The sequence below is a fragment of the Saccopteryx bilineata genome, chromosome 1 (genome assembly GCF_036850765.1).
Source record: "Saccopteryx bilineata isolate mSacBil1 chromosome 1, mSacBil1_pri_phased_curated, whole genome shotgun sequence".
Classification (NCBI taxonomy): domain Eukaryota; kingdom Metazoa; phylum Chordata; class Mammalia; order Chiroptera; family Emballonuridae; genus Saccopteryx; species Saccopteryx bilineata.
In genome coordinates this window covers 245,991,874-246,017,998 of record NC_089490.1, presented here as the reverse complement: position 1 = coordinate 246,017,998, position 26,125 = coordinate 245,991,874, and the positions used below count along the sequence as shown (strand labels likewise).

Genomic DNA, 26,125 nt, shown 5'->3' with positions numbered 1-26,125 from the left:
CAAACCCAGTGTTCACCTCCTCCGCCATCTTGACCCTGAGTGTTAGCTTTGATTTCTCCCTCTTTCTAGTCTCTGACCCACTAAGTAATCACTCTATCTCCCTTATATTCCTCCCAGTGACCCCCACCCATCTCTTCATTTTTGTGGCACACCCTCCGTTTACTGTTTCCAACCGGAATCACTGCAGAAACCTTCTAACTGGCTCCTAGCCTCTAGTCTGGCCTTCTTCCAATCTAGTCCACCCATTTTCTGAGGAGTCTTCTCCAAGACAAATCTTATCCTGAAACTCTGATGCTTTGAACATGTCATGGCTTCACAAAGCCTGAAAGATAAGTTCCTGCCTCCTTTTCTCTGCCTAGCTAAACTGAAGGTACTCACCTAAATAAGTCCTGCTCTTGCTTGTGCCTTGACATTATAAATACCTCTTTTTCTCTGTGTAAAATTTTCTTGTTCCCTGACTTCACCTGACTGATTGCTACTCATTCTTCTCAGGACAAAAGGAAGCAAAATCACAGAAACTTCCAAAATATGAAGTTTATCTTCTCATGGAGTGACACATAAGGAACAAATAAAAATATAATATTTACAATCATAATAGGTAGATAATTTAAAATGTCACAGCATATAGATGGTTTCCATGCAGATGCCCATGTTAAACATGAGCAAAATAAGAAGAACTGATTTGATAACTATGCATTCATATTATATTAACAAAAAATAAGTAAAAAAGAAGAAGAGGAGACCAGCATGAAAACAGATGCATAACCTAGTAAAAGAATGCATACACCCTGACAGGTTGGCTCAGTGGTAGAGCATCGACCCAGCATGCAGGAGTCCCGGGTTTGATTCCCAGTCAGGGCACACAGGAGAAGCACCCATCTGTTTCTCCACCCTTCCCCACTCCTTCCTCTCTGTCTCTCTCTTCACCTCCCACACCCAAGGCTCCATTGGAGCAAAGTTGGCCTGGGTGCTGTGGAGGTCTCCATGGCCTCCACCTCAGGTGCTAGAATGGCTCCTGATGCAACAGAGCAATGCCCCAGATGGGCAGAGCATTGCCCCCTGGTGGGAATGCCAGGTGAATCCCAGTCGGGCACATGCAGGAGTCTGACTGCCTTCGAAAAAATACAAAAAAAAAAGAATGCATACAAATTCTTTATCAGTTTTTCATGTAATCAAATAACTGAGTAAGAGTGAAAATTCAATAAATTAAGAGCTCAGAGACAGAAAGGTTAAATATAAGAATTAACTAAAAAGGGAGATTTCAGAGCTAAGGCACAAAGACAAACAAAGATTGAAAAATATCATCATTTTAATTATAAATAAATTAAGCACACAAATAACAAAATGTACTTGCTATATTTCAGAGATGCTAATTCCTACATCTTAAATTATATTTCTCATTTCATTTTCATTAGTTTTTCTTTAATAATTGTTCATGTCTGAATTGTTTTCTCTACATTTATTATGAATCACTTTAGTTTCTGTGTGTAACTTTATTAATTTTACTTTCAGACAATGATATTTTGTCACTGTCAATTGGTATATGACCTATCAGCAATTACTAATTTCTGTCTTATTTTTATATAAAATAAATACAAAAATCTCTAAAATTTTATTTTGATACCCCTCAGTGTTATTTTACCTGCCTCGCTTTGAAAAGGGTCATACTGTTCTTCATAGGGAGAGTACTTCACCAGTTGTTCCAATCATTTTAGACCCTTCTACAGTAGGGGCATGGCTATTCCTTCCCAACCCTGAAGACTCAACATCAAATCCAATGAATGCCATTAACTATCACCCATATCACTCGCCTCCTCTTCATTTGACTTTATTTCTTACTATAATTTCCTATTGCTCAGTTCCTATTCTTCTTAAAGACACCATTAGTTAAGACAGATTGTTTTGAAAACAAATCTGTGCTATGTTTATTGAATGCCATTGTCCTCTAAAGAAACATTGTGCCAACTCTTAACTCGAGGTTTAAATATTTTTCCCTTTGGATAATTGTGCTTTTACTCTTGTCTTTAAGCTTAGAAGCATGCTGTCAACTTTTTTTCTGGTACTGGAAGTCTCCAGCATGGCAATCCACTGATTAGATAGTGGAATCTGTGTAATAAGTTTATATTATCCCGGGAGCCCAAGACATATACTAATACATATCAAAAGTGGGATTTGACATCAGAGAGCAGGGAAGGAAGTCGTCAGGACTTGGGCTGCATTTGCATCCCAGCCCCCCTCCCTCACCCCTTTTTAGTCACCACAGTTCTGGACCAAATGACTTCTAGCTTTAATGCCCATGTTTACGACAATACCTACTCAGGATAAAGTTTGCAAAGGTCTAAGTAAATGGTAGCTGTTGGCATTGTTATTATCATTTCTACTATTAAACTCCCTGTAGGGACCAGGAGCGGAGTTCTCTTGCCCTTCGCTTAACTTCTTAATGGAGCTTCGTAACTATCCTATCTCCTTCTGTGCCAGTAGGCTTTTCTCTAAAGGTTGAGTTTGCAATAAAATTGAATAAGTCATTTTCTTCACACTCCTTGCAGGTTCGATTTTGCAGGGATCAGAGAAATCCATCTCCCTGGTTCAAGGCGGAAGGAGTGAGTACGCAGCAGCTCTGGTGTGGCAGAAGGGGTCGTCCAGTCCAGACGAGAAGGTCTTCACTCAGTGGTTAGAATCGGTGAAGGATAATCCTGTTGTAGTTGACTTTAAGGTAAGATTAAAAAGTATCATAATGAAAAAGCAAAAGTCATTCTCTGGCAGCCCAAAGGAATTGTCACAATTCTTTTTCTATTTTTCTCTCTGGTGATAAAGGAAATATCTTTCTTTAGAATGCATACACAATGGACCTTTTTTTAAAAAAAAATGTTAAATTACACATCTATTGCTTTTGCTATTCAAACAAGCATTCTCTAATATAGTATCTAAAACTTCTAGCATACAAGAATATCAGGAAAGGAAATTTGGTAAAAAAAAAAAAAAAAAAAGAAAGAAAAGAAAAAGAAAACTCAAATTTGCCTTGAGTAGTGTTCCTCATCTTCCTGATATATACAATAAATTTGATTTCTGTATTTTTTGCAACTCTTTATTTGATGAGCTCTCCTAAATCTTTATTTATAGCTCTGTTGGATAAATGAAATTTTAGATCTATTTGGCTTTCTGGTTCTATCACTTCTGATTAAATTTACCAGTCTTACATTTGTTGTAATTATATAAAACTGTGAATTTTGTTATTTATGGAATATTTTGCCTACACATCCATCATAGGCCATTTGGGACCAGTTTTGCCTAAAAGTTGAGCACATTTTAAAATGCCCACTAACAGGCTATTCTGATCATTTCACTTAAATGAAGACAGAGGAGTTCAATCATTATGAAAGTAGAATAATTTACACGCAGCATGAAGACACATCACGCTCCCCAGATTGCAGTGGGAAAATAAGATACCACCACCCACCCAGGCACCTGTGAGTCATACATGGCACCAGTCATTCCTTTGGGGTTTTAAAATATTAATAAAATAAGCTCTGGTTTTGTGTTGGCCCCATTATTTGTTACTGTCATTCTTCCTATCAGTGAGTTCAATTTCTCCACTTTCTCCCACTTTATATTTTCTCCACCAAAAACAAAGAACACAGAAAGCCTCTCTCCACACTCTCTGGATTCTTCTGCGTGAAGTTACTGAGGTCTCAGCAGAGCGTTCCTGGGCTGCCTAAGCCTAGCCACAGATCTCACTATTTTGATGCTTAGTAAATAACACGATGCAAGTCCATATAAGGGACAGCTCACGTAAGGCTTCCTTCGTGGTAGGATTCCAGGGAAAGGGAGCTCCAGATACATCACCGCCGCCATACTCTAGGGACAGCAGAAGCAAGCTGATCTTACTGAGAGTCTCATGTACCCACTTTAGAAGGAAAAGAAGCTCCCTTGCCCTCCCGTTTTCTCCACTGTTCAGCTGTCACGTGTGCCATACCCAACAATAATCTCTTCGAAACGCGGGATTTCTCATCCCTTACCCCTCGTTCCATGAGAATTGGGCAGTGATGGCAACCTGTGCAGAGGGATGTGACTGTGACTGGACCTCCTCTCCGCCATCTTCTCTTAGCTTGCTCCCATCACGGACTTGGTGAGAAATATCCCCTGTGCGGTGACAAGACGGAACAACCTCCGGAGAGCTTTTCAAGAATACGCAGCCAACTTTGACCCTTGCCAGTGTGCTCCGTGTCCCAATAATGGTCGCCCCACACTCTCGGGGACCCAGTGCCTGTGTGTGTGCCAGAGCGGCACCTATGGGGACAACTGCGAGAGACGCTCCCCGGATTATAAATCCGGTAAGTATCACTCACTTCCTGTGAGGCACGCACCAGGTCCCCTCCGCAGCGCATGCGCGGTTGGTCAATTAAAACAAACTTCTACTGGCCTCTTCTACCTTATGCAAACACACAAGGAGAATAAGCTTGTAAAAAGTTAAACTCTAAAATCAAACTAACCCTTAAATGAGTCAGTTGTGACCTTCCAGCTACATGACCTTAGGAAATCCACCCAGCCTCTCTCTGCCTCCATCCGCTCATCCATGAAGTGGGGGTAATGTCAGTATGTATCCCAAAATTAATGCATGTATATAAAGGATACATAGCACAATGCCTGTAATATGAAACAAATAAAATAGTAGTAAGTACTACAAAGCAAAGAATGTGACAATATTTTTATAAGCCTCTTGTGGATTGTAATATAAAGTGAAGGAGGCTTTGTAATAGGGTTGAATTAAGCCACAGCCAGTTTTCATTCAGGAGTAAGTAGTGTTCCTGGCTACTTGCAATCCTTCTTAGAAAGGGGATGTGTCACACAGAAGTAAGAAAATATTCCATTACCTTTAAACACATAGTCTGGTATATATTCTATTGAAAAGAAGTTTGTATTTATACATATATGCATGCATGTACGTGTGTGTGTGTGTGTGTGTGTGTGTGTGTGTGTGTGTGTGTGATGTGCTGCAGAGAGCTGAAAATGATTCACAGTTGTCAGGTTGTGGGAAGAGTTAAAGGAAATCAGGCTCTGTGTCAGGCCCTGATTTCTTTTTATCCTCACAATAATCTCATAATATTCCACAAAGCTGAAAAGTAAAGAAACCAAGTTGACCTGGCTCTCTGAGGTACACCATGGTCGGTGGGCGGGGCTTTCTGTGTTCCAGATGCGGTGGATGGGAACTGGGGCTGCTGGTCTTCCTGGAGTAGGTGCGACGTCACTTATAAGAGATCAAGAACCCGAGAATGCAACAATCCTGCCCCACAACGAGGAGGGAAACCCTGTGAGGGGGAGAAGAGGCAAGAGGAGCACTGCACATTTTCAATAATGGAGAACAAGTAAGGACATATATGGGGAAGAATGGGTTACAGTGTCCGGAAAAACACAGACGGTTAAGGTAGGATTATCCTGCTGCTAAATAAAGGAATCATTAGAACGTTGCCTTTCCCAACACAGCATGTTAGTGAGGTATTGTATCTGCTGTTAACCTTTTCTGTCCTTTTTATACATAGTATATGTACACATATATAACATGTATATCTCTATATATGTATACATCTATGCATATACATACCCATGTAAATATATATACATGTTTATTGTATTATATATACATACTTCTTTTTCCATTTTAGTGGGCAAGCATGCATCAATGACGATGAATATGTCAAAGAAGTAGACCTTCCTGACATCGACTCAGAGGCAGGGTGTCCCCAGCCAGATCCTCCGGAAAATGGATTTATTCGAGTAAGCATCCTGACCTTCCCTTCAGGTTTGGAGTTCAAAAAACAGAACCTGAAAATTATGCTTTTTACTAGATTTAGAGTTATTGTGTTACTAGTTTAATAATCTTCTGTTGACTTAAAAAGTGATGTGTAGAAATGCTTTGCCATTCTTCTACTTTGGATTGCCTGGAGATGTCTTTGTGCTTGGTTGTTAGACAAAAGGATAGGAGGCTCCTTGTGTTTCTTAGCACTACTAATTTATATGCTGATAGTATGTTTATGTCAATGGAGAATAGAACTTGAGCATAATTTAAGTTTGGATGACTGGTAGGGATCTGCAACTAAGGTCTGACTGTTTGGATCTGAAAAAAATTAATGTTTTTTTAACTGCGTCATATGTATGATAAACATCAATAACCCTGGATACTCCAAGGCCAGCAAATACATATCCCTGGAGCATAATATCTCTGGGCTAATGTTCTTTCCTATTCATCTGAGTTCTACCCTTGAACATGGCACCATGCCGAAAGGTTTTAAGTGGAGAAAATATTTGGGAGGGAGGAAATGACAACTGCCTTTAGAACAGAGCAATCCTCAAGTTCTGTAACGCACTGGAGAGTTTCTGATTCAATAGGTCTTGGATGGGGCCCTGAAAATTCCTGCTCTGACAAGTTTTCAGGTAATACTGATGCTGCTAGTTCAAAAGCCACACTTTGGGAACAAAATCTTCAGAACAGGGTCAGCACACTATGACCCACAGGCCAGATATGGTCTGCCATTTTTTAATTATTATTCTTATTTTTTTAATGAGGTTTTATTAGACCACACTGTGTTTACATAATACTGACCACTTTGTGTGGAGTTGAGACAGATTCTGTATGTCCTGCAACTGACCAGTGAGGTCCTTTACAGGACCAGACAGGACCAGTTTGCCAGTCCCTGCCTTTTAATATTATCCTCAAAATTCCATTTTGTCAGATACAGATACCTAAACAAATTTTACTCTATTCATGCCAACTGCTTACAAATCTGTTAAAATGATCGACATTCTAATTTTAAAAGCACATGAAGGATTTAAAGAGTAATTCATGAATTTATGATTCCTTTTATAAAGTTCGATGATATGTTTCCATTTTCATAAACAAACTCACTCCTTGTTTTATTTTGCTCTCTGTGCAAGACTAAATCTCAGTCTGACATTGTTTTCACTCAAAAGTGATGCAATTTTAAATTTCCTAATGAACACCTGAAATTTCTGGTAGCAGACTATCCTCCATAGAGAATCAAACAGAGGCGATATGCCTAATTACAGGCTAGAACAATTATGTCATTGCCCATGAAGATATTTGTTCAATGACCAAGACACAAGTCTACCCCTATGAGCTAGTAACAGTGACTTCAGATAAGGTTTCCTTGTTTAGTGAGGCTAGCTGATGTGCTAGTCAAAGCTCAAAGACTATAATGTACACTCACAGGTTATAGCTTTATGAGAGAAATGGAAGCAGATGCCTAAAGCAATAATTTATTTCAGCAGGAATGCAAGAAAAAGTTTAGCCTTTGAATAAAACATCCCATCACTACATTTCTCTTGGAAACAAAGCCACATGCATAATAACCAATAATGGAATATTGTTTTTATATTCAGAAAATTAAGAATTGTCTAGGAGACAAGTTGAATTACCTGGTCGGGTAATAATGAAAGTTGACTATTAACCCTTCACCTGCCTCAAAATTCCCAACTTTAATTCTCAGAGAATACCTTTCTAGTCAGTTCTTGTGTTCTTCTCCCCTCCCTAAGAAAAAAGAGTGTTATATCACCGCCTCCCAAAAAAGGATAGTGTTTGCATTCTGTCAGCAAAGAGTTGTTAAATCTTGTGCGTAAAGGATTGTGAGATGAAGATCTGGTAGCGGAGGTGCCTATTAGGTGTTGGGGGGGAGGCTGATAAAGGGGATAAACACCATGAAAATGGAGCTCTGTGCACGTTTCCCCAGAACTGGAAGCATGGCACCCCTCTTGAAGCTGGAGAAACACAGAACGTTTCACAAAGGACTACTTGAGTTGGGTCATTTTATTTTTTAATTTTTTTATTGAATTTATTTGGGTGACTTTGGTCAATAAAATTATACAGGTTTCAGGGCACAGTTCTATAACACATCATCTATATACTATATCATGTGTTCATCACCCCAAGTCAAGTCTCTCTCCATCACCATCTATCCTCCCTCTACCCTGCTCCCCTCCCCCACTCCCTTTCTCTCCTGAGTTGGTTCTTGAGAGAAAAGAAGAGAGAAAGTGATGGGCATCAAGAGAAAACAGCCAGGTAACCAGGTAAAGACACAGATAAATGAAAGAGAATAAATATTATGTTCAAAGAATGGCAGATGTTTTGCTAGAGTGCAGGTTTTATGGAAAGAAATGGTAAGAGGTGAGGAGAATAGAGTGGGTTAAAACTAATATTCCAAACCAAGTAAGACCCATTTTATCTTGAAAATTTTAGTGAAACGCCCCCCACCACTCACACATGCGCACATGTACACCTGACAGTAGTTGTATTTTAATTATCCACAGTTGGGAAAATATATAATGACCAATGGCTTCCTAGGAATTTCCACTTTAAAATGATTTGTAATCAATGAGTCATCACAGCAACCACATGTGTTTGCATATGTAGGCTATATTATATATCCAGTTTACAGCCTCTAGAATAAGAAGATAGTTTTTTTTCTTTTATTCTTGGAATAGTAGGCCATCCCATATATAAGGGAACAAGTTTGTAAATAACAAAAAGGAATCCTAATCAATTTAGAGCCATAGTATAGAAAATGGATTAGAAAAGGGACCCGTTAGAACATTGTCCTTGTCAGAGATGACAAATGCCATGAACAAAAGCAGCATGATGGCAGAGGAAAGGGGAAAATTTGAGATATATTTGAAGGTCGAAACTGAAAGGACTCTGTAGATGCAAGAGTGAAGGAACAGAAAGAACCCAGGATTACCCCAAGGTGTTCAGATATATTATTCATGGTGCTCTAATAATTTGCTGGTTTCGGTTTTCATTCTAGAATGAAAAGAAACTGTACTCAGTTGGGGAAGATGCTGAAATCGCATGCTACACCGGATTCAGAATGGTTGGGTACCAGTACTTCAGCTGCTTACCCGACAGGACCTGGAAGAGGCTAGATGTGGAATGCCAACGTGAGAGCTGGGCAGCCATGCCGTGCTACTACTTTAAGGAGTGAATGTGTCCAAAATAAATCAAGCAGTCCCACCTGTAGATCAGTACATTTTACTACTTTTTAATAACTCTGGTGAAAAGGTTTAGTGAAGCAGGAAATAGGATTCATCTGCCAAAATTAGATTTCAGAGTATTTTCACCTTTCCATTCGGCCCCTGCATGTTAGCCTCACATACACAGGATGGCGAAGCATGTGCTTATGAGGCAATCGGGAAGTCCGCTCGCTGCATCCTGCCACAGATGGCTGCCTTGCCTGGTGCACAAATTGATGCAAAGTGATGGGTCCCAGGGAGCTCATACTTATACCCTTTGTGTATCGGAAATGGGATTTCATGGGCAATGCAGTTTTCTCCTTAGAGCACATTGACATCCTCCCCTGAGAAGGAGAAGATGAATTTGTAGGCTCCACACGTATCTGTTTATAGTAAAGTCAAAATGAGATTCAAGCAAGGCTTACATAGGGACCCCAAAGAGCCAGGATGGGATGGACCCCATGAGGCAGAATTGAAACCAGCATCAATTAGAGTGTCCTTCCTCTGTATCCCTTGCTTTTGGGAAAACAAGATGAGGGGAGAAGAGGCCCCAGTAATGTAGTGAGAGTTGGAAGTGTCTGGAGCCAGTTCCTTAGCAAGGAAACCTTGGATACTAATACTCAAGGGAAACTCTCAAGGGAATCCTGGGATCCTCAAGCCCCAGGGTTTCTGATCAAGAGGCGGCATTAAAGCAAAGTGAATATAATTAATCGCATTAAAATCACCTCTTGGGTTGTACCCACATCTGGTGAGTACCCTGTTCCCCTGCTCCACTAAATGAATCCGAAATGGTTTTCTGCCTCCAGGGACACAGTGCCTCAAGCCAGCTGTGCAGGAAGTGCTGACAGTCTCACCGATTCAGAAATCATATGAAATTGGTAAATCCATTGAGCTAACCTGTCCCAAAGGCTTTGTCGTTTCTGGGCCATCAAAGTACACATGCACTGAGGATTCCTGGGCACCGCCCATTTCAGACTCACTCGCCTGTGAACATGGTGAGTAGCAGCTCGGGATTCTAGGATCTGCTAAGGGGGGTGAGGGCTCCCAAGATTGGTAGTAGAGCACCTACACGGGTATCAGTTTTTGAGTGTGTTTTGGGAAGATAAAGCGGGTTGTATAGATGATGAGGTCCGGCAGAAATGAGAAGTTACTGGTCAAGTGGCTACCTTCAAATTTTAGAGATTGAGGTCGTTTTTCTTTGTCAATATACTTCAATATTTTGGGGGAGAGCAAACTCATTCATCTAATAAAATCGGAATTGATGGTTCACTGAACATTTGGTTGTAGAGGGTCATAAAAAAGCAGTACACACTACTTTTTAATTATTTAAGCATTTTATTTTAACTTGAAACAGAAGGACACATTTATTCACCAATTTTCTGATGTCGGACCAAGCTCTTATTTCTAACAAGTCTCTTAATTTAAGTTCTAAGGTTTCTTTCACATGTGAAACAAATACCTAACCCACCCCATACCTTGTTATCTCATTCCGCTTCCTCTGAAACAATGTTTTTTTTACTCTAGGTGGAGCATTTTAAAACACATCCCCCCCAAGGCTCATCCCCTGATTGTGGTGTCATTGAGCTAGGGAGGCCCCAGTATTTCATCTTTGTTTAAAATCTGTCCTAGCTAATTCAAATGTGTGTAGACTTGATAACCACAGCTTTGAAGAGAGGTGCAAACTTAAAGGCACTTTTGAAGCAAATTGAGTAGAGAATGCTTTAAAAATTTTATATATTTTTCTTACTCTTCCTTAGCTCCAGTGTCATTGCCTTATGGATCTTTCCTTACATTTCTCAGCTGGGGTCCCTTTTATGTGATCTCCAGAACCATGTTCCCTTTCTTCGAAACACCTGTCTCAGCCTTTAAGTGTAAACCCGTGACTATGCTTATGATTAATGTTTGTTTTCCCACTGTTCCTTAGATTCACGGAGAAATGGACCACTGCTATTTTTATTCTTTCTCTCTTCCTTTCTTTCTCTCTTTCTTTCTTTTCTTTCTTTCTTTCTTTCTTTCTTTCTTTCTTTTCTCTCTCTCTCTCTCTCTCTCTCCTCTCTCTCTCTCTTTCTTTTCTTTCTTTCTTCTATCATTATATCCTAGTGCTAGAATATCATGCGGGTATAAACAGCTACATTTCCATGTTGCATTTCTTCGTTGATTCTTTTTATAAGAAAATCAGACTTTCAAGCCATTGCTCCTCAGCATCCGTGTGCAGGGTTGTCGTCACTGTTATCTGTATTGCTAAATGTAATGGACAGTATTTTGGTCCTCATCTCCCATGACCTCTCAGCAACATTAAACAGAGTTGGTCAATCATATACGTTCTTTCTTTGGTTTCAAAGATAGGACACTGTCTTCTTTAGATTCTACCTCTCTGGCTTTCGCCCTCTCTTTTTGTCAGGAGCCCTATACTCTCCTGCCAGGGAACCTCACCTATAGCCATAGCTTTGATGATCCCCTATCTACTAATAACAAATTTAAATTTTTAGCACAGCCTTTTCCACTGAGCTTTAGACCTGGCTATCCAAATTCTCCTGTATCTATTTTGTTTAGATGTCTTAAAGATACCATAAATTCAACAGATGGAGAGAGGAACTCTTGGAAGCACCAATCTCCCCTCCTGAAAACTAACATCTAATACTTTCTATTTCAGTTAAGGTACCAAGGTCTATTCTCTTAAGCAAACCAGAAACCTAAGAATCATAAGTTGCAGCTCTCCTATTTAACTCACAAAATACAATGTCATCTATTTTATTTGCTAAATATCTCTCACATGTATCTACTTCTCTCTGTTTCTACCCTGGGGCCTTTGATCTGAATTAATATCTTCTTTCACCTGAACCATGACAGTAACCTCATGGATTATCTACCCATAGCTCTCTTGACCATCATGCTTCTATATCCTCCACACAGAAGCCAGAATTAATTAATTTTTTTAATCCAGATCTAATTTTGTCATACCACCTGCTACTTAAAACCCATCAAAGACATTCCACTGCTTATAAAGTAAGGACAACAGTCCTTTCAAAGCCCTATAAGATTTTTTTGTTCACGCCCTTCATCACCCTGGTCTTCAGTTCCAGGAAAGTCACGTGCTGCCTCTCTTTTGAACATTCTCATGCCTGATGTTTTATTTGTTTTGAACACTTTTCCTTTTCTTATTTTACCATTTCCAACCTTCTTAGCTACATCAGTTTTCTCGATTATATGCTTTCTCTTTAATAGCACTAAGAAGGACAGCAACCCTATTTGTATCAGTGTGTTTGTTTGATTAATGTCTATCTGCCTCCATCAGACTCTAAGCTCAGTGAGTGTAGGATCTGGGTCAAATTTTGCTCAATATCCTACCCCTAAAACCTAATGCAGTGCTGGGAATACCATGGTTGTTCAATAAATATTTGAAAAAACAACTGAACAAATTTTAGTGGTTCCATTTTCTTTAGTTATCTGAACTTAATAGCAATTTTAGGTTGAGAAATGACAGCTCATGAGAGCTAAGAAGAAACATTCAGGTGGAATACTTTATGCGAGCTTATTTGGAAAAGCCAAATGCATGCTCCCACTGCAAGAGATAAATAAGAACCTTTCACCATTGCTTTTGCTCCTAAATTCAGGTTTATTACTTGGAATCTGTACCATGCACTGTTCTTTACTCCATTTTCTCTTCTTTCAGACATTCTGAGAAAATTACAGGGCCGATGTCAACCGGGACAAAAAGAATTGGGATCTGAATGTGTTTGCATGTCTCCAGAAGAAGACTGTAGGTAAGAGATACTCTGCGAACTGTGTTTGGAAATTGGGGAGATCAGTCAAGTGAAGCCAGCTTGACGTGAAGGGCTGAGCTTCTTTAAGCATGAACATAACATACTAATTTTTCAAATAACTGATACTCCCTGTGCTCGGCTAAATTCCTTTTTCCCCAATCACTGCAAGCTTTCTCATCATCTCTCAGCCGAGTTCCCTAAGTTCTCATGGCTTTTGTTTATTAAAACAGTCTTGTTTTGATGATAAAGACTTAATCCTGTCTCCTTTATGACCTCAGACTCAATGACTTCAAAGCGTTCCTCTTTCCCAAAATACTTGGCAAAGTTGTGACTCCAGAAACTTGAAGTAGAGAAAGTTGTGTGAGCATGGAGTTCACACACACAAACACACACACGTACTCATATACACCTTTGTCAGTTTCATGCAGAGAGCATGAAGAATAGAAATTATATCTCTTCACGTGACTGCCATAACTAGTCAGCTCTCTCTTCTTTGTTGCCATAACCTCTTTCTTTATGTGAACAAACCCAGGAGTGTTGAGGGGACTCATTAATCAAAGGGTTCCTTTCAGCTGAATTTAATTCAAAATAGCATTAGTTTAAGATAAAACTTTGTGCCTCTGCCTCACAAAATAAACCCAGGGGTATGAAATGTAGGGCCAGTGGGTTTAGGATAGCCCGAGGCTCCCTCTGCCCTCTGGTCTGCCAACTAGAAGTGGTCTCATGGTTCAAGATTGCTCTGTCGGAACAGGAAGAATGGAAAGCTGAAAACAGGCACATTCTTTCTTTCTAAGGAGAGTTTCTGAAAGACCCATCATTTACCTTCATCTCCTTAATCTTCTCTTATTCACATGGCCACATGTCTCTGCAAGGGAGGCTGTGAATGCAGTTCTCTGGCTGGATGTGCAGGCATTTTTGAATAAAATTAGATTACTGAGGAGAAGAAAGAATGAATGTTGGGTAAGAAGCCAACAAACTGTGCCCAGTTGTCACACTTTGCTTTAAACACTGACCAGCTCTCATGTTCCTCTGTGCTGTAGGTGAACAAATGCTTTAGATACCCATTCATTTATCCATTTACACACTACAGCATCATTTTCTGTATAACTCCCTGACATAATTCAGCCCAAGGGTGGCTCTATCTACCCTCCTTAATGTCCACCACAAGTGGTCCACCATGCAGCTTCCCACCCCAGGAGTCCCTTCACGCAGCACACAGCCCACTGAGTAGTACTTACAACATTCACATTGCCCATTTAACCCAGAGGGGACTTCCTTCTTTATCTCTGCAATACCAAACCATGAGAATACAGACTGCCCTCTGTAACTGCCCAGATTTCAGGGCTCCTCTACCTGTCTAACCTCTTTCTGCAGTCCTCAATTCTCTTCTCTATGGTGGTGAGGTTGTTTGCAGGAGTGGCTTGGCCCCTAGCCTAAGTTCTCCAAACTTCGTGAATGGCCCCTCTTTACAGCTATGGGCTCTAGTTTCTGGAAACAGTTTTACCTGCTGGTGCACTGGCTGCAAACTTGAAAATTGACATCAGATTTCGAGTAACCAAGGATTTCTTGTCTTCTCAGTAAGACAAGGGCTGTGGCCACTGGTAACCTTGGTAGCAGGATCCATTACCTATTTAGATTAAGCAAGTTAACAAAAAATAATTTAATCACAATACAGACACACTTGCAAAGCTGTATAATGATATGCGATTCTGGTGTCCCAATGAATGAGTGTGACTGAGTTCAGAAGAGGAGCAGACGACCATAGGCTAGGTCAGCCGGGGTTAGTCTCAACACAGACAGGAAAGACAACGCAGTGCTGACCGAGCAGGGCATGGGTGGCGGTGGCAGCAGCAGAATCTTACCAATTTAGAGAACAATCAATGCCATTGTCAGGTGAGAAAGAAGAATTGTGGGGGATGGGAGGAAAACTCTAAACAGGCAAGTTGATTGGAGTCAAAATACAGAAGATCTTCATTAGCCGAATTGAGGAATTCAGATTTTTAATTCAAAGGCAATTAATTGTCAGTAATACCAAGATGAAATTCCAGAACGATGAATCCCAGAGCATGCAAGGAGTCAGAAAGAAGAGAAATTGGGGTGGGGGTTCAGGGGAAAGATAACTGGGTAGTAAGTTAACATATTACATTGGCTAGATGCTATTTCTCATTTTCTGGTCCTAGCAAATAAATGCTTGCTTTCCTCTCTCGGGCAGCCATTATTCAGAAGATCTCTGTGCGTTTAATTCAGACTTCAGCCAGTACTTTACTACACCAGCTTGTAAATTTTTGGCCAACAAATGTTTAAATACTCAGCCATACCATTTTCTACATATTGGCTCCTGCCAAGATGGTCCACAATTAGAATGGGGCCTCGAGAGGACAGAGCTTTCGCTCAACAGCACAAAGAAAGAACCTTGCGGCTACGACACCTGCTACGACTGGGAGCGATGCTCAGGTAAGCTCCCGTGGCGACCGCATACAGGCTAGACATGCTCTCACCTAAAATTCATCTCGGCTAGTGAGTCTCCTTCTCTAACATTAACTCTTCCTTAATCAGAACTGATTCCATTTTACTGTATAAAAATTGTTTTAAACATAAAAGAAAAATCTAACCTACCCTCAACTGGAAATAACTGCTTTAACAATTTTGGTATGACTCTTTCTAATGTTTTTTTTTTCCTATGTCTATACAATCAGCACCCCCATTAGAGCCTAGGAAAGAGTACTCGTCCTGATTTCACACCTCAAGCAACCTTCCCCTACTCGCAGCTATACGATTGCCTTTGGCATTTGGGCCAGCTGGGGCCAGCATAGGTAGAGGACTTTGAGCTTAGACTGGGTTCCTCGTGGACACCAATTAATGTCCTCTTGTAGTGCCTGGGACTCCCCAAAACTGGCGGTGTCTTTCAGGCAAGACACCCTGGACCCAGACAGAGTCCCTCATGGACTCAGGCACCCTTTCTCCCTGTGGGACATTCTCTGACCGTCTACTGATTCTCTCTTCCACCATGCATGAGGTCAACCAGATGTTGCAAGGGATCCCATCTATATGGTTAACCCTGGCTCGGAGCTAGATTCCCATTCCCAGAGAGCAGCCTGCTTGAGATCGGACTGCTAGTATAGTCCTGACACTATAATTTAGAATGACTTTAATCATTTAGATTGAGAGGCATTCCATTAAAAAAAAATTCTCCAGGGGTAACCCTAACTATGGACTAATTTTTAAAAAATAAAATAGGATCCTAATCTACATCCTATATTACATATTGCTGCTTTTCACTTATATCCTGAAATTGTTTCTGTGTCATCCTGCATTATTCTGCCACATAATTTTAATGTCTGCAAAAGCCCATATGGACATTTTGTATTTTATTTATTTAACCAGTCTTCTGTTAGGCATTTGGATTTTTTCCCAATGTTTTGCTATTATAAACAGCACTGTGACAGACAAATTTATCACAAATCTATAATGGAAGATTTTTTTTCTTAAGATGTACCTTAGAAAATACAAAGTCTGTTGTATCAATGTACTTTCCAGAAACGTTTTTACCATATTCTATTTCTGTCTACAATGTAGAATAAAGACTGCCCTCCCACACTCTCACCAAACCTGAAGTACTCACTCCTTTAGCTTTTAACAATTTGATATTTAAGTGGCGTTACATTTTCATTTTTTGTAAGTGTATTGACTCTTTGGCTATTTTATTTGTGAATTGCTTAGAAGCAGAAACTTCAAAGAAGTCCATTTACTCAAAGATGAAGTTGGACCCTGAAATAGCCTAACTAAGCTTCATAAAAAACACAAATATGGGTTGAAGGTTAGGATTTTACAGAACTCAAATTGGCAGCTAGATTTCCCATGTGACACTCTTCAAAATCTTATGTTAAAATGAGGCATAAAGTATACAATAGAAACTGATTAAACTGTTCATCTAACTTTTGTTAACACTACCTTACTTACGGGAGGAAAAAACACAAAATCTTATTGTTGCCATAGACTCCTCTTTCATCGTCCAGCCCAATGTTCTCCAACTCAGTCCTAGAGAGACCTTATTACTCAAACAGAGATTCGTCCTGATCTACTTAAGGCTGATTACCAAGATTCAGCCCCCTTGACAGAGGCAGGATTGACCTCATGACAGAGGACAGACATAGGAATGGTGGCCAGCAGACCTTCTGATGGTTGCAACTCAGGAGGTCAATGTCTGGGGCTTCCAAACTTGAGCCATATCTGAACAAGGCAACTGCACTGTGAGAGACAGCAAACTGGGGCCTGATAGGCACATTGCCTCATTTTAATCACTATTAAATTATTTACAGATAAACAGTATTATCCATTCTCTCCCTGCCTGACCTACACCATTATCCAACTGACGTCTCTCAGAAATGATCATTTGTGGCAGAGAAAGAGCTGGTAGTTTTATACAACATCATTTTGTATTTAAAATATAAAGTTTTTCTTTGAAAATTGTAGTGTAAGAACGTTATTGTCAAAAAATACTTCCAGAAAATAAAAGGAATTTAGACCGAATATTAAGTGAAAGTGGCACCTGTCTAGAGCTCAGGCACGTAGGGGTGTGTCCTGTGCTCGCTTTCACTCCTCATATTACCATGGAGAAAGGTCTTCACAGAGCTCTGCTACTGCACAGAACTGTATTATATTCATTTCTTTGCTATTTTCCACAAATTATTTTTTTTAATCTGTCTGAGTAACAAATAAGCTATGGCTTAAAATTTCATAACAATCTGCCTTTACTATTTCTTTACTATTAGGTCTTTCTTGTACATAAATCTAAATCCCATGGTCTCCAGAAGCCTAAGTTTGTCAAAAACAAACAAACAAAAACAGTAAAATGTTTGAATACCCCCATATTGCTCAAGTTAGCAGAATGTCTTAAGTTAATCACAAAAAATGTAAATGTTTCCTAATAAGAGATTTACATTATTTAAAGTATTCTTTGATTCTGCACACAATCAGAAAACAGAAAGCATTTTCTCCCCAGTAGATATGGTCTGACTCTCTCAGCCTTCTCTAATTGGTGAGCAAAAGTCGGTGTCACAGAGGACTTAGTTCAAGAAGCACTATAGAAAGAACAGCATCAACGTACAAACCACAGTGATTATAAAGAAAGAGAAAGCAGAAAGGTATTTTATACCCAACCCACTCACAGCAAGTGGGGATATTATTAATCTTGAGTTGAACTGAATGTCACCGTGATTTAAATTGCATTCTTGATTACATTGTGTACTTTGCTACTCATTTCCTTCTCTTTCTAAAGAGAAATAAGAAAAAGTTTCAAATGGAACTGCAAAGTAACATGACGTTCACTTTTCAAAAGTTAAGACACAAACAGTTTCGCAAGGAGCCTATTTTTATGAATATGAAGTGTTTTGTCTGAAGTTCCAAACTGTCCACCACCAGCCAACAAGAGGGGCAGATTTATTCAGCAAATAGCCATGTAGCTTCCAATAGGTGGAAGTTACTGTACTAAGCATGATGGGATGTCTGAAGATTTAGGACCTCTGTGCACTTAAATTGTTCACTGTGATTGGAGAAGAAACTTTGCACTATTATTGCAGGAATGATTTTAATGCAACGCCATATGTGATAAGAATTGTGGGAGAGAGAAACATCTATTGTCTTGAAAGGATGGCATAGGTTGAAAGCACAAGAACTGAGTGTTGGAGGATGAATGAACAGAGGTGATGGGAAAGCCTCTGGTGCTGAGGCTCTGAAAATAACCTTGCTGAGAGCGTTTCAACCATAACTACACTGAGTGGAAACCACGCCTTTCCCGAAGCTTAGGGAACTGACTTCTTAGCCACATAGAACAATCTCCTGTCCTTCACCATACGCTGTCATTTCCAACAATGGACAATGCTTTCCACAACTAGAACTTTCTCTAGCTGGTTGCCAGAGGGCATGGATGGGAAATGCATGCTTTTTCATGAAATGTTCCTACCAAGGGCAGAAATCCTATGCATATGAGTATCTCCCCGCTTTCTCTTCCTGTTTTCTCCCATCAGTTGAGATGCATGGAATAGAATTAATATCTGCCTCAAAGAAGCTACTTACTCATTAATAAAATGTTGGATCTTGGGCTGACTTGGATATTTTGGCAACATGTATTATCCCAAATCCATCAAACACATTTCCTTTTGACTACTTATACTTGCACCCCAAATTCAGAATCTGAAATCAGTTGACGAAGCAGAATTAACTGAGCACCATTGTAAGAGCTGCATAGGACATGCCGCTGAGCCATAGTGACTACTATTAGATAAGCCTTGTCATTGTCTTGGGAGAAAGACATATGAAAAGCTAACTAATCAGGAAAGATTAAAACGTCAGTTATAGTACTGACAAGTTTACAGCATTAAAGTTTAGTAAATGAAGCCCTGGCCGGTTGGCTCAGTGGTAAAGAGTCGGCCTGGCGTGCAGGAGTCCTGGGTTCGATTCCCGGCCAGAGCACACAGGAGAAGCGCCCATCTGCTTCTCCACTCCTCCTCCTCTCCTTCCTCTCTGTCTCTCTCTTCGCCTCCCGCAGCCAAGGCTCCATTGGAGCAAAGTTTGCCCGGGCGCTGAGGATGGCTCCATGGCCTCTGCCTCAGGCACTAGAATGGCTCTGGTTGCAACAGAGCAACGCCCCAGATGGGCAGAGCATCGCCCCCTGGTGGGCATGCCGGGTGGATCCCGGTTGGGCACATGCGGGAGTCTGTCTGACTGTCTCTCTGTTTCCAGCTTCGAAAAAATACAAAAAAAAAAAAAGTTTAGTAAATGAAAGTTTGATGTGGGGAGTATGTGTCTATGAAATGCTTCATGGAGGAGGTAAGACATGTAAAAACTGCACTGTGGGGAAGTAGGAAAGAGCACATTAGTCTGGTAAAACCAAAAAGTGGGGAGAATGTTATGGGTGAAGAGACAAAAACAGAGAGACGTTCACCTAGAATGGAGAAAGCGGAAAAGATAATGTTGGAAAGGGAAGTTGAGAAAAGTCAGACAGTGGAGGACCTTGAACTTTGATTAAAGTATGTGTGTGTATAAATGAGCCTGTGTTCCTGTACTTGAATTTGATATAATATACCTGGGTTTGGTAATTTTATTCCTGAATGATTATTTTAATACTATTTCATAAGCACAAGATTTGTATGAATTATGAAATGGTTAGGTGGTTCTGAAACCAGGCCTCATAAGAGAATCACCCAATTAAATGCTTCTTAAAAATGCAGATTCCCAGGCATAACCAAGGGATATTCTATTAAGAAATCATAAACTAATGTATGAAGTTAAAGAGTTCAGGCCCAAGGGTCATTCAGGATTTAAGACCTACCTTTACCACTTACCAACCGTGGGACCACTGAAAAATCACTTGATGTCTCTGAGCTCAGTTTCCTCAACTGTATAATTATTATGTTCACATGTATTTTATATGTTTGATGTGAGGATTAAATGAAATAAATCCTGTGAAGTGTTTGGCATATCATGTGGGTTTTATAGTCCATGCTCGATGCATGATAAAGATAAATGTACTTAGGCAGTGCCAATGAGAAAGGAACAGAAGGGACTTGCTGATGGCGCTGAGGAAGAGGACTGACCATATGGAACCGATTGGGTGTGCACAGCGAGCGAGAAGGCCATGTCAGAGATAGCCGGCGGTGGGATCGGCTGGCTTACCATGCCCTCTACTCTCTTACATACAGGCCTCTCCCTTCAGCCACAGTTGGGTATTTTGGGTCACTGCCTTGGTTTCAGCTTTCTCTGCATCCCAGTCCAACACTCTGTCCACTGAGCCACCGCCTGGTCGGTTTCAGCTTTCTCATTTACTGCCACCAAGGAACTCACTACTCTTGGGACAAGTTAGGTAAAATCAGCCCTGAGTACTGTAGGGGGTTACATTTTTTCCCTCTCTCATTGCAGCCTCAACTTCCAAATGTGTCTGCATGTTGACCAACCAGTGTATCAAGGGCGGAAGCCAACTCTACTGCGCCAGAATAGGCTCCCAGACGAGAAGTAAGACTGTGAACATCTGTGAAGTAGGAACTGTGAGATGTGCCAACAGGAAAGTGGAAATACTGCATCCCGGAAAGTGTTTGGCCTAACACAGTTACTGAGAAACAGGTGTACTGTGCAAAAATTATCCCTACTAAAGGACATTCTTGTACAAATAGGAGACAGCCATGCCCAGAAGTTACTGACAAATTATTTTATGTTAGTTTCTTATAATTATACCCCCTCCTTGCCTCTCCTGACTTAACTTTCTCCTCCAGTTCCAGCCTGTGACGCCCGGTAGCATATCCCTAGATAATACCTTTCATATCGATCTAGTAAACTCTTCTGTTCATGTTGCATTAAAATGATGAGACTTTGGAGGACCTTGTGAAGCCTGTGTTATTAAGCATCCTCACAAGTAGAAATAAGAACAAACACCATAATTTTCTTCCATGAGTCAATAAACCTAAAAATCTACAACTTGTAACACGCGTTCTTGAAACCCAACCTTCCTGCATTTGTTCAACAAATAATTCTACGAGGTGCCAAGAACTGGGTCAGGTGCTGGTGACTCATCAGTGAAAGAAAAAACAAGCAAAAGCTCTTGTCTTTGTGAAACAGTCATGTGGAGGAAGGGACACAGAAAATAAAATAAGCACATCCATTATACAGTACATTCGATGGCGATAATTGCTCCGGAGAAAAACGATGCCAGGAAGGGTGAGTCTGAACCTCAGGCCTCGTCTCATGCAAGGAAATACTCCACAGTGATAAGCATCATGGTGAGGCTGACCGGATCCAAATGGAAATTGTCTGTTTAGAGTAGTTAATAAATGTCCGGAGTTCTAGTCTCCTGGGAAAAAGAAGAGAATCTCTTTGCCTCAGCTGAAGTGCATCACAGAGGTTTTATGCCGAAGCCTGTGCTAGATGGAGAGTCATCAGAGAAGTTTGAAGTAATAATTTAAAGTAAATCATAGCTTTCAGATGAGGCCATACAAAGTAGACATCCTTTTCTTAGAGAGGCTCGGGTGCCATTTTGAATTGGGGGAGCGAGGTGTCTGGAACCGCAGTCCTCAAATATTAGTGTGCATCGGTATCACCTTGTTAGTACAGAGGCCTGCGCCCCACCCCCCGTTTCTAGTCCAGCAGGTCGGGGGGGAGGGCCTGAGGATTTATATTTCTAAGAACTTTCCAGGCAGGACTGCTGATGATGATCAGAGGATCATATACTGAGAACACTCAGTTGAGAAAGGCAGTCATCAGACAGCTAATTCTGATTTTGGAATGGGTCTCAAAACCTTAGCCAGCCAGTCTCAAAGCAGGTGAGTGGAATGAAGTAGATTCCCTTCCTCTAAAGCTCGTTGGGGCTTCCACCTAGTGGAAGGGGCTACGAGCCACAGCCACCTGGAAGCAGGCATCTTCACTAGACCTTATGCATTAAATACAGCTCCTTCTCCATCTCATTAATCACAGGATGTGAACAATATCTAAAACATCTTGCGGTGTTAAAGGAGAATGAGAGAGCAAAAAAAAACCCCTAGAAACAGGCTCTGGCTGGTTGGCTCAGTGGTAGAGCATCAGCCCCACATGTGGATGTCCTGGGTTTGATTCCCAGTCAGGGCACAAAGGAGAAGCAGCCATCTGCTTCTCCACCCCGTTCCCATCCCTTCTCTCTTCTCCTGAAGCCATCAATTGGTTCCAGCACATCACCTTGGCCCTGAGGTTGGCTCTGTGGAGCCTCCATCTCAGGCGCTAAGAATAGCTCAGTTAGGAGCATGGCCTCAGATGGACAGAGCATCTGCCTGAGATGGGGGTTGCCGGGTGGATCCCATTAGGGGTGCATGTGGGAGTCTATTTCTCTATCTTCCCTCCTCTCACTTAGAAACAAACAAACAACACAAAAAACTAGAAACAGAAAACATGTTTTCCTGGTGTAATGGTGGCTGAGTGGGAATTTTTCTTTCCCCAGGAATCAGTAACCTGTCCTTGTCTCGGCCATGACACCCACTTCCCTTCTCACTACAAGAGTAGTACAGGTCTACAACACTCCCCGGATGCCCAACGGAGGGCAAGGATGCACTAAACACTCCCACATCCTTAAGCGAGCCACTAACAATTGCACCAGGAAACTTTCCTTGGGACTAAATTGGCTCTGCTCCACCATACTCACAGCAGCCCACACCTTTCTGGGCTACATACTGGATCTGGGGGTGGGAGTGGTTGGGGATCTGCAGCCACACGAATGCAGTGCCCATAGTGAGAATCCTAGTCCTCCCTGAAGTCCTCTTCCTTCCCCTTGCTGAAAATATCCACTGAAGCCAGGTAACTGAAGACCCAAGAGAGTCATCTGTATGGTGTGAGGGCACCTTGGCAAGAATATACCAGGATGCCACCCGCTGGGGAGCCCAGTGCTGGAGGAGTTCCCAGGAGATGCAGGTCCTCACAGGAGCTCTCACTGACAGGTGCATGAGACTACACCCTGCTCAGAGCGTGCGGACGACAGGAAAGAGTGGCCAGCGCTCTTCCTCTAGTGAGACGGGAAGAGACAGGTGCAGCCTGTCCTCCACCTGAGACCCAAGGTGAAGGGGAGGAGCAGCTCTGCAGGAAGGAGCAGAGAGAAGAGGAAAGGCAGAGCTCTGAGGCCAAAACACCATCCAAAGGAAACACAGAGACCACCAGTAACACTGACCAGGTTTAGCAAGAACAAGTCCGGAGGTGAAGCCCCATCACTTGACTGTTACATCAGAAACACCTGGCATGTCACCTCATCCATTTCCCTGCTTCCAGCGCCAGAGAACCAGACCCAGCAGACACAGGGGAGGATGGTGTCCTGGAAGGAGACACGCCCTTCCTTGTCACCTCCATGATGCTGGAGGGCTTGCAAACACGCGAGCAACCCTCTCCACCAAGTCCACTGACCCACAAGCCTGGTTGATACTGGAGGCCAGGAAGGTGATGAGATGTAAACTGGATATGAGCATGGAGCCTTAAACTGAACCAATTTCTGAAAACAGAAACTGACTGGAAATTTATATTATCTGTCCTAAATTTGGGGAGGACAAGAGAAAAATGGAATTGGGCAGAACACGGTAAGCTGTGTTAGTTTGTGGGGGCTGCTGTAACCAGTACCTCAAACTGGGTGGCTTACAACCACAGAAATGTATTGTCGCACTATTCTGAAGGCTAGAAATCTGAAATCAGTGCCTCAGCACGGCCATGTTCCCCTGACACCAGAGAGAACTCTTCCTTGCCTCTTCTGGCTGGTGGTGTTTGTCAGCATCCTTGGCGTTCCCTGGCTTGTGGATGCATCCATCCCTCCAATCTCTGCCTCTATCATCACGTGGCTCTGTTCGTTATCTTCCTCCTGTGCGTGTCTGTCTACCCAAATTTGCGTTGTGTTATGAGGACAGCAGTCAAGTTAGATTAGGCCCACTCTAATGACCTGATCCTATTTAGATTACAACCACAGAGACCCTATTTCTAAATAGGGTCACATTCACAGGTACCAGGGGTTTCCCGTTTTGCCGACACAATTCAATCTATAGCACTGTGATTGAAAAACGCATGTTTTCTGTTTGTACCCCATAAAAGAATCAAAGGCTTATACTGGCAGTTACATTCATTGTTTGGTTAAAATGAGTCACATTACTTTAAAGTATTTTATTCTTTTACTCATAGCAATCTTCCCTTTTTTTTTTTATACCACTTTACCTTTGTGTCAAAGGACTTTTTGAGTGCATTAATCCATTAAAGTTTACATTAGGTTACTTTGCATACCACTTACCAGTTGAATTTTCCACACTCTGATATTAATATTAATAGAGCAATTTAGTACAGTAAGTGCTAAGAGCTAGTGATAAAACCCATCAGCATGAAGCAGAGAGCAAAACTGAAACATTAAATACCTGGAATTTTGGACCTAGAATTTCCACTGCTGCTCTGAAAGATTAAATAACTTCTAGATCAAAGGTGAAAACTTTATCCTCTTAGTCTATTAGAGATGAATGTGATAGAGTCATCCTTGTATCTTAAGTAACAGAAAACCGATTCAGGTCCTTTTTTAAGTATGGGTTTTGGCTTTTGCTGATTCTGCAAGATACCAACAAAGTAAATGGGACCCTGGTTTAAAGAACTTTATAAATGCCATGCTTTTACAGACCTTTTACAGATGTCCTGGAAACAAAGTTCTAAGAATATGATTTTTAAACTCCAGTGGTGAGTGACATTCAAGCTTCACTAATGAGTTCTTAGTTTGGGCAGTCTTCAGTAAAGCTCACTAACTTTTAGAATATTTCACTGTTTTGTTTTTTTATTTCTACAAGTGCCTTTAACTTGAAAAACCAAGATTCTTTAGTTTTAAAGGTCGTGTCTCTTCTGTTATTTGCAGAAGAGCACCCAAAAGCTAAACCTAATCTACATCCTTTCATAAATTCCAATTCTGAGTAACAAGAGTCTGACAGGTGATGATGTGTCTGGTTAGTGTTGGACACCAAACACTCTGAAGCTTGATTAATTGGGTTCTAAATGGCTGGCTGGCTCTCAGGTCACCTTCAGTCTTTTGGAATTCATCATGTGTGGAATCAATGAGGCATCAAGCTTCTAACCAAACAAATGGCCTGCAAAATTATAGTTGTGTGTATTTTATTTTGTGGGAGTGAGAGAGGCCCTGCTACTCTATTTGTCTTCTTGACAAGCTCTAGCTGTACAGCTTCAACTCCACGGGTCAAATGTCAGTCGGGGTGTGTGTCACCAATCAAGAGAGTCCAAGGGACAGATGGTGCCTTCAAAATCATGTTCACAAAGATTTATATAGAAAAATGTGCATGAAGCATTATTTATAATAGTAAAAAAATGACAGAGCCCAAATGTTCAATAATAAATTATGGCCCCTCCATAAATGGGAAGCATACAAGAACACCAACCGGCATCTTTTAGAAAAGATTTTAAAAGACATAATAAAAAGTGAAAACCAAGCTATAATGCTATATATAATTACAGCTATGTAAATTGTGTGTGTGTGTGTATAATGCTTTTAAGAAAAAACAATGACTGGGAGGATAAATCTCTAAAATCTGAAGTTGTTTTAATTTTCTTATTGGTATTATTCTTCATTTTCTAGATTTTCTACAATCAGCACGCAATTTTTTTTTCATAACTGGGCGTGAAAAGTCCTTCTAAAAATTTTCTCTTCTAGCTAGTTGAGAAGTGCAGAGAGTTCATCCGCTTGTCTAGACACGCTGATGGCAAATTGGCCTGCCCCGCCGGTCTGGTCTCGCCCACGTGAGGCAGATAGTAGCTCTCAGCCAGACACGTGAGCCTCCCATGCTTGTGTCCGTTCATTCACAAGCATTCTC

General features: G+C 41.1%; 1 protein-coding gene across 2 annotated transcripts in view; it reads left to right on the top strand.

The window, feature by feature from the left end:
* The window catches only part of C6 (complement C6), a 59,441-nt gene extending 38,290 nt beyond the window's left edge, over positions 1-21,151 (top strand). For both annotated transcript variants that reach the window (XM_066240359.1, XM_066240349.1), the window contains 9 exons: positions 2,547-2,713; positions 4,106-4,331; positions 5,192-5,363; positions 5,661-5,772; positions 8,814-8,946; positions 9,825-10,013; positions 12,692-12,782; positions 14,995-15,236; positions 20,700-21,151. In XM_066240359.1, coding sequence (XP_066096456.1) covers positions 2,547-2,713; positions 4,106-4,331; positions 5,192-5,363; positions 5,661-5,772; positions 8,814-8,946; positions 9,825-10,013; positions 12,692-12,782; positions 14,995-15,236; positions 20,700-20,881 — 1,514 coding nt within the window. In that variant the 3' untranslated portion in view covers positions 20,882-21,151. The remainder of the gene's footprint in view (positions 1-2,546; positions 2,714-4,105; positions 4,332-5,191; positions 5,364-5,660; positions 5,773-8,813; positions 8,947-9,824; positions 10,014-12,691; positions 12,783-14,994; positions 15,237-20,699) is intronic.
* Positions 21,152-26,125: the final 4,974 nt, after the last annotated feature.